The sequence below is a fragment of the Cannabis sativa genome, chromosome 4 (genome assembly GCF_029168945.1).
Source record: "Cannabis sativa cultivar Pink pepper isolate KNU-18-1 chromosome 4, ASM2916894v1, whole genome shotgun sequence".
Classification (NCBI taxonomy): Eukaryota; Viridiplantae; Streptophyta; class Magnoliopsida; order Rosales; family Cannabaceae; genus Cannabis; species Cannabis sativa.
The window spans coordinates 23,519,212-23,530,419 of record NC_083604.1 but is presented as its reverse complement, the minus strand read 5'-3'; the positions used below and the strand labels follow the sequence as shown (position 1 = coordinate 23,530,419).

General features: G+C 42.3%; 2 protein-coding genes across 2 annotated transcripts; one reads left to right on the top strand and one right to left on the bottom strand.

Moving 5' to 3' along the window:
- The first annotated feature begins 3,554 nt into the window (after positions 1–3,554).
- Positions 3,555–5,964, top strand: LOC133036714 (uncharacterized). Its single transcript, XM_061113426.1, has 2 exons — positions 3,555–5,663; positions 5,791–5,964. Exons 1-2 carry the CDS (start codon positions 3,627–3,629, stop codon positions 5,830–5,832), a joined length of 2,079 nt encoding a protein of 692 aa, XP_060969409.1. The 5' UTR covers positions 3,555–3,626; the 3' UTR covers positions 5,833–5,964.
- A 3,126-nt stretch (positions 5,965–9,090) lies between these two features.
- Positions 9,091–11,208, bottom strand: LOC133036867 (uncharacterized). Its single transcript, XM_061113630.1, has 3 exons — positions 10,698–11,208; positions 10,115–10,567; positions 9,091–10,042 (listed from the first exon to the last, which is right to left on the bottom strand). The coding sequence occupies exons 1-3, from the start codon at positions 11,206–11,208 to the stop codon at positions 9,264–9,266; spliced, it is 1,743 nt and encodes a 580-aa protein (XP_060969613.1). The 3' UTR covers positions 9,091–9,263.

The following is an 11,208-nucleotide window of genomic DNA, read 5'->3' as shown; positions in this document are numbered from 1 at the left end:
ATAATGTTTTTTTTTATAAACAACTTGTTATAAAGTTGAAATATAGCTAACTGGATAAATTATCAGTAACTTTTTTTATAATGTATAAATATACATGTAAATATTTACTATTGTTCGATTCACACCAAGAGACAATAACAAATCTGCTCATAACATTGTCCAAGTTGGATTAGGAACTCATAAAGAGTGTCTTCAGAACAATTGTGTTTTATCTTCTTCTTAGATCTTTGTTATATGTGCTCTATTGTTCTTTCCTTTGTTACAGGTCTTGTATTTTTTTTTTTTTTAAAAAAAAGAAAAATTATAGTAAATGACGTCCCAAATTATAAGACTATATTAGTATATATTCTTATTTAAAAAATTATAGCAAATGACCCTAAATCATAGGACTATATTAGTAAATATCTCATTTCAAAATCATTAATTTTTTTTTTTTAGAATTAGAAGCAAATTATTTAAAGATTATGGTATATCTACACTAGTTTTATTAAAATCTTTTTTATTTTCAAAGTTATGTCAATTTTTTTTTAATTTTTTATGATTTGTTGTGCGTTGTTCGTATATAGATTTTGTTGTATGGTATATTATTATTCTTAGATGATATTTATTTTTTATTATGATATGTATAATAGTGGTATGTAATTTTATTAGCATAATAAAAATATTTTAATGTATGTATATAATTTTAGGGAAATTATCTCATATACTATTTTTTTAATTTTTTTTTTCAAATTTACGGTTTGGGTTTGTGAAGTGGTTGCAACGCTAGTTGCAATAGGAGTTTCTATACGATTTTTTGTTGCAATTTAGGTTGCAGCGCTAGTTGCAATAGAGGTTTCTATGTAGAATTCCGTAAAAATGCAAGAAAAATTATTTTATTGGCATGTTACATATATTTAATTATTATTTTTATATATTTTGATTGTATGATTATTTATGTTAATTTAATTAGTTTTTATTTTATTATATATAATGATAGTATATAATTTTGTTATCATGGTATATATATTTTAATTGTGGTATATAATTTGGTTAGTATATATATATATATTAGTAATATATATTTTTATTATTATTATTTTTTTGTATAAATGTTTTGGTAAATAGTGTATGTATTTTTTGTTATACGGTGTATAATTTTTTTTAAAATAATATTTAAGTTCTATTTTCTATTGTACTTTTGTTGACATAATATATAATTTTATTACCATCATATATATTTTTATTTTTATTTATTGTTATTATTATATATATTTCTATTGTAAGGTATATATTTTCTGTAAATTTAAAAACCAAACAGTAAATTTGAAACCCAAACCGTAAATTTGAAAAAAATGTTAAAAAAATAGTATATGGACTAATTCTCTTAAATTTATTGTATAGCATATCATTTTATTTTAGATAATGCATGTTTAATTTTTATTTTATTATACATAAAGGTGATATATAATTTTGTTAATATGATATATACAATTTTTTTTAATAATATTATATTATTTTATTTTATTTTTTATCGTAGGTACTTACGTTTTCTTGTATGATATATGGTTTTTGTTGTCTATAGTATATCATTTATTCAAGATGATATTTAGTTTCTATTTTATTATATATAATTTTTTTTATGTATTCATATTTTAATGGTGGTATATATAATTTTCTTAACATGATATATACATTTTTTGAGTATTAATTTAGTATTGTTATAATTTTTTTGTGGTATATAATTTTATTACTACGATATATTAATTTTCAGTACTACGATATATCAAATATTGTTGTATATATTTAATGATCTAATATATTTATTCTTTTTTGTTAAAATATAATAATATGCAATACTAAAGAAATTATATAATTTAATTTTATTATTATTATTATATATATTTTTTTAAAAAAATATATGATAAATGTATTTTTATAATTCTTATTAGCTAATTATTATATTTGGCCATTGTTATAGTGAGATTTCTCTCACTTAGAAACTCGAGACCAGACCCCTCTTTGAAGGACACGTGTATCCAGACTTCCAATGAAGACTGAAATGTCCAGGAGAGGCTTCTCGAAGTTTAGACCTCGCCCAGGATAAAACCAGCGATATATCGCGGATGCGACTTAATTCACATCGCATAACCGTAATCCTCATCATACAGGGTAGACCCAACTCGCATATGTCAGAACATGTGCGAGTGCCTCCCTCTATACCTCTGCGGTTAAGTATAGAGGCCAATGCCCTGTGATGCAGTTTTGGTCCCAATGACCCAATAGCCCTAACGGACCAGTGTAAGTTCGCATGTCCAGATGCTACCAACTTCAGCATGCGACGTCCGTATCGAGCGATCACCTAAGGACGCAGACGTTCCAGACGTACGTGCGACCCTACGAACTCAACAGACGGAACACGAACGGTCAACTCGCAGATGCGAAGGACGCATACGTTGATGAGTTCAGTAACTGTCATATATTTATTAATGTTAACGTTGTCTGAGTTTAATCATGACAATTTAATGTGTAAATAATGGATTAACAATAAATGTGATCCTCATGTAACCGATTGGGCACCTGCTTTGTATATAAAGGGGTGATCCACCATGAAAATGCACCTACGAATCCCTTGCTACAGTGGACTAAGCAGAACAAAATCTGACTGAACCACTATATTTCATTGTCTTCTGTATTTTTTCCGGCTTTGTTGTCTGTTCTCGCATTCCTATTTGAGTGCTCGCCGTTTTAGGTTGAATACTCGCATTTATCATCTTTCAAATAATTCTATCTTTTACCAGCTAAATTACACTTCTTGGTGTTGTGAAATTCTAGTAACAACATTTGGCGCCGTCTGTGGGAAACGATTGTAAGATTTTATTTACCTCAAAGAACATCACTCAACATGGCTGGAAATCACGCTAACAGAGCTAACAATGAATCCATCAACATTGGAACGATGAACGTACCATTGCCTGGAACCGGAGCGCCGCCTGTAGACGTCATCAACGGCGGGGTAGGGAGGAGCAACATCAGACCACTCAACCTGTTTCCAGAAACAACTGGTCCTCAAGCTGGAGGCACATCCACACCGCCAGCAACCATGCACTTTCCCCCTGTCACCCCGGCGGTCGTGTCCGAAGGAATGGTCCAGCTCACGACTGATCAATACGCTGCAATCCAGGATCGACCGCGAGCACTACAAGCCGAGGTAGACGGACAGAGTCGCGCTCGACACCCTCCTCGGGTCCCTGCCGTTCATAATGAAAACCCTCAGGTAACAGTTTCTCGACGTCAAACTAACCGTGTACGCAGGGAGCGAAGAACTGATCCTGAAATCTTGGATTTGAATCACCCGACGTCGAGAGACCAATATGCAAGGTTGCCTAACCAGAGCACGCGAACCGACGAGGATCCCGAGCGCCGCAACCCTCGCAGTCGTCATCTTCGAGATAACGACGCAGAATCAGCCTCTTCATCCTCGCATAACCGTACTCCAAGCAGATATACGAGGTCTGGCTCTGTGCAAACACAGCAGGGAGGACGCTACCGTGTACACCCGAGGTGATCTGCGTGATCATCTCAATGCAGTCTTTAGGGCGCGCTCCCGCGGCCCGCGCAACACGGAGACACTCCATGATCCCCATATGGGCGATCAGGGTGTCAACGCAGTTGCCAACCCGCCTATCGCGCCGATCGCGACCACAGGGATTAACATCCCTTCAAACCTTGCCGCAGTGGCTGCGAGCCCCACTGTTGTAGCGACTCCACCTCCTGCGACAGGAGGAATCGATCAAAGTATGCTTCTGCAAGCTTTGAAAATGCTCGAACAGCAGCGTAAGCCCGTATACAAGCTGCACGGCACCTCGCCGTTTACCGCAGAAGTGCGACAGGCCCAACTTCCAAAGGGATTCCGTTTATCTGAATCCCTCAAGTATAAAGGTACATCTAACCCGTTAGACTACCTAGAGAAATTTAACACCATAATGGAAGTGGACCAGGTGCCGCAACTCGCGAAGTGTCGCATTCTCGCGGCTACGCTTGAAGAGAATGCCCATGATTGGTTCACCCAATTGCCAGAGGCATCGATATCGACATGGGAGAACTTCGTCGATCTATTTCTCACACACTTCCAGGCCACGATGACGTATAGGCCACCCTATACGACTTTGGCGAACATCAAGCAAGAATCTGGTGAGTCTTTGCAGAATTATTTCAAGCGTTTTAACGCTGAGGTAACAAAAGTTGAGAAGGCTCCCGAGTCTTCGCTTGTTTGCATGTTAATAACAGGTGTCCTGCCAAGAACCGACTTCTGGAAAGAGCTGCAGGCTCGAAGGCCAGAATCCTTGGTAGAATTCTTCGCCATGGCCGAACCTCATAAGAGAATCGAGAACTCCCTGGCGGAATTGGAAAAGGGCAAGAACAAGAGGCGATCACCCATACCGCGGTCGCGATCCCGCAGTCCGCGAGGAAAGAATTCCAGGGGCCGAAGCCCCAGAAGACGCAGTCCACGCAAACCGCGGAGCCCGAAGTTGGCTAAGTCGCCTCCTAAAAAGGAGTCCTCGCCCAAAAGAAAAGGAGGACCTCGCTTCGTCAACTATACTGAACTCGCCGTCCCTCGAGACCACATCTATGCGGTTGAGGAAAGGAACGGCGTCTTCAAGAAGCCGCCCCCCATCAGGGGAAATCGCGACCGAAGAGACCCCAAGAAGTTCTGTAAGTACCACAAGGATATCGGTCACACTACCCTTGAATGTTGGGTCTTGCAGGACGAGATTGAAGAATTAATCAGACGGGGAAAATTCGATAAGTATAGAAGAAACGAGGAAAGTCATCCCCGAGCGGATGACAAAGAAGAAAATCAGAATGCGAGTGGCTCTAGAGCACCTCGCAATATCTTGACTATAATCGGAGGACCACACATCGCGGGCGACTCTCGCAAATCCCAAGAACGGTATGCCAGAGAAGCCAAGGAAAAGCCGCTTACCAATGTGAACAATCTTGGTGAACGGCCAGAGAAGCTCTTCAAGAGAGACTGCGAGGACATTGTCTTCATGGAGAGCGATGCGAGATGGGTCCACCACCCGCATTCTGACGCACTTGTGATAATTGCCAATATAGGTGGAGATAACGTCCATCGCATATTGGTCGACAATGGAAGCTCGGTAAATTTACTAAACTTCCAAGCTTTCAAACAAATGGGGCTACAAGAAAAAGATTTGCGGCCCATGACATCGAGCATCTATGGCTTCACGGGAGATGTCATAGCTATAAGAGGGATGATCAAACTCCCAATCACTTTGGGAACTGCCCCGATAACTGCCAAGTCGATGGCCGACTTCGCAGTAATTGATCAATATTCGGCATACAACGCCGTGATTGGACGGCCGATTCTAAAGGAGATGAAGATCGTAACTTCGATCTATCATCTAACAATGAAGTTCCCCACTCCTTCTGGAGTAGGATCAGTGAGGGGAGTCCAATCTGACTCTCGAGAATGTTACAACGCAGCTGTAAAGCTCGCAGAAAAAAGGACGGTGAACGTTATCCACCTTTTGGACGCACCACCACCTCGCCAGGAGATCCTTCGGATCGAAGAGGTACCGCATATAGACAAACCAGACTTGGATCCGAGAATCCTTGATCACACGGCCGCAGCCCAAGCCGCGGAAGATACAATCGAGGTACCTATAGATCCTATAGACAATAACAAGGTTTTGAAAATTGGTTCTAGATTAAATAAACAATTGCGAGAACAATTAACGACTTTTCTAAAACAAAATCTTGATATTTTTGCCTGGAAACATTCAGATATGGTCGGGATATCTCCACAGGTCATGTGTCATCGCTTGAACATTGACCCCGAAGTGCGAGGTGTCCGACAAAAGCGCCGCAAAATGGACCCCGCGAGGTACCTAGCGCTGAAAGAAGAAGTTGACCGCCTCCTTGCCTGCGGCTTTATACGGGAGTCATTTTACCCCGACTGGTTAGCCAATCCGGTACTTGTACCAAAGCCCAATGGCTCATGGCGTACCTGCGTTGACTTTACAGATTTGAACAAAGCCTGTCCCAAAGACAGCTTTCCTCTTCCTAGCATTGACCAGCTTGTCGATGCCACTGCAGGCCACGCACTTTTAAGTTTCATGGATGCATACTCGGGATATAATCAAATCCCGATGCACGAACCAGACCAAGAACATACCTCGTTCATTACTGATCGAGGACTATACTGTTATAAGGTAATGCCCTTTGGTTTAATAAACGCAGGTGCGACTTATCAAAGGCTAGTGAATATGATGTTCGCAGACCTCATTGGAAAGACAATGGAGGTATATGTTGACGATATGCTCGTAAAGTCGCAACATGCGAAGGATCATGTCACGCACCTACAAGCCATGTTCGGCATATTGCGAAGATATAAGATGCGTCTGAACCCCTTAAAATGCGTCTTTGGAGTAGGTTCCGGAAAGTTTCTCGGTTTTATGGTAAATCAACGAGGAATAGAAGCCAATCCTGCGAAAATTAAAGCGTTGGTAGAAATGCCATCACCGACTAAGCCAAAGGAGGTTCAGAGCCTCACAGGCAAAGTTGCGGCTTTAAACCGCTTCATATCCAGATCCTCTGACAAGTGTAAAGAGTTTTTTCAGATCTTGAAGGGTAACAAGAGGTTCCAATGGGATGAGAAGTGCGAGCAGGCTTTTCAGGCGTTAAAGACGCATCTGGGGCAACCTCCAATTCTATCAAAACCGTTGCCCGGCGAGGTCTTGTCAATTTATTTAGCCGTCTCCGAGTATGCGGTCAGTTCGGTACTTGTCCGCGAGGACCAAGGACATCAACACCCTGTGTACTACGTCAGTAAGCGATTACTAGACGCCGAGACACGTTACCCTCAGATGGAGAAACTAGCCTTTGCCTTAATAATATCGTCAAGAAAATTGCGACCTTATTTCCAGGCTCACAGCATTGAAGTTCTGACAAACTTCCCCTTAAGGCAAGTTTTAGCGAAGCCAGAGGCATCGGGGAGAATATTAAAGTGGGCCGTGGAATTGAGTCAGTTCGATATCAGGTATAAACCAAGAACTGCGATCAAGGGGCAAGCCCTCGCGGATTTTATACTTGAGCTACCGAGAACAGAGATAGCGGTTGTAGACGGTGGAAATGACGTCGTCATGACAGGCAAAGACATATGGACATTGTATGTCGATGGGGCCTCAAATAATGAAGGTTCTGGTAGTGGGATATTGTTAATCAGTCCCAACAATTTCAAGGTACACGCTGCTCTACGTTTCGAATTCTCTGCATCTAACAATGAGGCCGAGTATGAGGCTTTAATCGCAGGTCTGAAATTGGCCCTCGAGATGAGAGTCGAATACCTACAAGCCTTTAGCGACTCTCAAATCGTGGTATGTCAAGTAAGTGGAGAATACCTAGCAAGAGGCGGAAGATTGGTTAAATACTTAGCCATCGTCCGTGAAATCATGCAGAAATTCAAACATATAGTTGTATCTCGAGTACCGCGTACTCAAAATGCCCATGCAGACGCCCTGGCCCGACTGGCCTCCACCAGGGAAGCCGAGTTACTCGACGTAATTCCGGTAGACGTATTGTCACATCCAACCATAGATCGAGAAACAATCATGGAGATCGATGACGCTCAGGAAATTACCTGGATGAGTCCTATCATCGCATACCTCGACAAGGGTGTCTTACCTAATGATAAAATAGAAGCAAGGAAATTGCGACAACGAGCAGCCCGCTATGTGATATATGACCAGAGCTTGTATCGCAGAAGTTTTAGTCAACCACTTCTCAAGTGTATCAGTGGTGAAGACTGCGGTTATATACTGCGAGAAGTGCATGAGGGAATTTGTGGCAATCACACTGGAGGCAATTCCCTTGCCTTAAAGATCATGCGGCAAGGGTATTACTGGCCAACATTGCGACAAGATGCCCTCACATTTGCAAAAAGGTGTGATAGATGTCAGCGAATAGCCACCTACACGCACCAGCCTCCGAGTAACCTCCATTCTATCACGAGTCCCTGGCCCTTTGCAATATGGGGAATTGATTTAATTGGCGAGTTACCCAAGGGAAAAGGCGGAGTCAAATACGCTGTAGTCGCAGTTGACTATTTCACAAAGTGGGCTGAAGCAAAAGCACTCGCGACTATCACCGCAATGAAGTTGCGCGAGTTCGTCTACACTTCCATCATCTGCCGTTTCGGCATTCCGCACACGCTCATTTCAGATAATGGAAAACAGTTCGACTGTAAAGAAATGCGGCAGCTATGCGATGATTTGGGGATTAAAAAAGCCTTCTCCGCAGTCGCTTACCCGCAGAGTAATGGACAGACTGAAGCAGTCAACAAAATAATTAAGCACACCCTAAAGGGAAAATTAGAAGATCGCAAAGGGGCATGGCCGGATGAATTACCGCAAGTCTTATGGTCTTACAACACAACCCCTCGATCTACAACTGGCGAAACACCCTTCTCACTTTCTTATGGGTACGAGGCCATGTTGCCAGTAGAGGTTGGGGCTGGATCCTTGCGCAGAGACGCTTTGGATATCTCGCAGAACAACGAGAATCAGTTGCTTTACCTTGATTTTTTAGAAGAAAAGCGTGATAAAGCACAACTACAAAACGCGGCTTATCAACAACGAACTGCAAGGTACTTTAACTCGAAAGTTAAGATAAAACCTCTGCGAGTAGGGGACCTGGTCCTAAGAAAAGTAATGCCAAACACCAAAGTCCAATCCCACGGAGTCTTCGGAGACAATTGGGAAGGACCGTACATGATCGCAGATCAAATTGGTGATGCCACTTACCGACTCGCAACACTCGATGGGACCGCGATCCCACGAGCATGGAATAGCGAGAGCTTGAAATTCTATTATCAGTAATATTCGCGTCCTTTGATTCGAGTACTTATACTTAGACATTTATTATTCAATATAATTCCTAAGTATAGGGGCATGTATACCCGCATGTATTACTGATTGTTTGAATAAAAGTGCCTGTTAAGTTTTTTCTACTTTGTTACACCAATTTGTAATTAAAGTCGCATATATATATATATATAATCGCGGTCACACCAAGTTGTGATCAAAGTTGAAAATAAAATCGCAAGTACCCATGTACTGCGTAAATATTAAAATGCATACTATCCCCGCGAGGATAGAAATTTGTCCAAAAAGTAAGATAAAATTCTTTAAGTACAAAAGTGCGAGTACCCGTGTACCGCATATATAAAAAAAAAAAAGTGAAACTAAGATAGAAAATAATCAAGCAGCGGGAGTAGTCTCATCAGGAGCAGCCTCATCCACGATCTTGCTCACAACTTCATTCTCGACCTCCTCAGCCTGTACTCCCTCGATTTCATCTGGAAGGTTGCCTTGAGTCCGGGTAGGAGACATCGAGCGAAAGGCTTCAGCCATTTCAGCAGCTTCATCTCCAAGCAGCGAGAAGTCGAAGTCAGGGACCTTGGAGAGAGTAGTATAAATGTAATCAGACACAGCCTGATCATACTGTTTTTTCCCACTCTCTCTCTCAGCCTCTAAGTCGCGAGCCATCTCAGCGATCGTGTCCTGCGACTTCTTGAGCTCGAGCTCCAACTGTTCTTTGGCCCTGTTGACTTCCTCGAGCTCCTTGTGAAGTTCCTCCATCTTGGCCACCTCCTGCTTCAGCCTCTTTATGTTTTCCTGAAAATGAGCGTTCTGCCTCTTCAGCGAGTCAGTTTCCTTCGAAGGCGTGGCCACGGCTTTCATAAACAAAGCCACAGATTGTGCGGCCAGTTCAGTAGATCGAGAAACAAGTTCCTCATAAGGAATCTCGGCCAGTAATTTTTCCTGCATGGCCAGGAAGTCGCGAGGGCGAACCGGAGAATCAATGACAACCTTCTTCCCCTTATCCTGAGTAGTCTTGGCCAACTTCTTGGAGGAATCTGCAGCGAGCGTAGTCATCACATCGCTCTTCCTTTTTTGGGCGACGACTGGTGAAGATGCCGGTGTTCCACCCTTTTGCTTAATCTTCAGGACAGGGGCAGACTTCAAGAAAGTCATGTCTACAAGCATAAAAGACAGATAAGTAAAAATCACGACTCTACTCATCACGTTATAGCGAAAGGACGAGTTACCTGAAGTTTCTCGAGGAGTTTGCTTGGAAAGCCGTTTATCTATCCGCTCCTGCTGTCTCTCAGATGGTTCTTTATATACTGGCTCCCGTTGAAGACTCGCGTTCTCAGGGATCAGTTTGTGTTCTCGCAATTTGGCAGTCGTACACAGCAATCGCCAGTCGCGATCTTGTACCGGAAGACTCCCAAGAATTTCAGCTACCCCCTTTTTATGAGCGTTAAGCGTTGGTCGAGCTGGTCTATCTGCGATGACAACAAAAGAACGAGTTAGCAAAAGATCTCGAAAAACAGAGTAACAAACTTTATCTAAGTCAACAAATATGCGACATACTGGGTCTGCGATTAAAGTCGGTTCTGATCCCAGGAACCTTAAAAACATAAAACCATTTTGACTTCCAGTCACCCATGTTCGAAACCATCCCCTCAACCCCGTTGATTTCAGAAGTCGCCCATTTACTAAAGCAAAAGAAGCCATTATGAAGACCCACGCTCTTTATGTCATAAAAATAACTAAATTCCTCTACTGACGGAGCTCTATGGGCGTACTCCATGTACATCGCATAGAAGGCTAGAACAGTGCGATAACTGTTGGGTGTTAGCTGAAAAGGCGATACGTCATAGCGTCTAAGAATGGCTGCGACGAAAGGATGAAATGGGACTGATACACCACATCGAAGAATGGGTATTGAGATGACCACGTCCTCCGTGGGGATGATCGCAGGGTTGGTGAACGGAAGATGCGCTCTCTGAGAGGGTTTGGGACTTTGAAACGCAAGCCGCAACAAATTTAACCTCACAAAAGTGGTGAAGTCAGATTTGACGACTCTCGAGACTAGGTCTTCGCATGAGAAAGGCTCGTTCAGTTGGGAGTCGTCAACCGAGTCCGTCCCGCTCCCTTCCGCTTCCTCTTCTTCCCCACCTGACTCGCGGGCTGGAGTAGTCCATCCCTCCTCCACCTCCTCGACCTCGATGTCGGGAGCCTGCCTCGTACGGATGAGGTAGTCGCGTGCTGACACTGTAGATTCGCTATCTCGGATATCGATTGCCCCAGGTTCAGTAAGCTCCTGTACCATCTTCTCGATCTCCACAGAAGACAT

Bases quoted from the DNA above. Each gene is read 5' to 3' on its own strand.
- LOC133036867 (XM_061113630.1), bottom strand. From the start codon at position 11,208: ATGTCTTCTGTGGAGATCGAGAAGATGGTACAGGAGCTTACTGAACCT. The intron at 10,568-10,697 runs GTTATCGCACTG...CTTTTGCTTTAG, and splicing joins TTTTCAGCTAACACCCAACA to TAAATGGGCGACTTCTGAAA. The intron at 10,043-10,114 runs GTAACTCGTCCT...TTATGCTTGTAG, and splicing joins AACTCCTCGAGAAACTTCAG to ACATGACTTTCTTGAAGTCT.
- LOC133036714 (XM_061113426.1), top strand. From the start codon at position 3,627: ATGGGCGATCAGGGTGTCAACGCAGTTGCCAACCCGCCTATCGCGCCG. The intron at 5,664-5,790 runs GTACCTATAGAT...GGAAACATTCAG, and splicing joins CCGCGGAAGATACAATCGAG to ATATGGTCGGGATATCTCCA.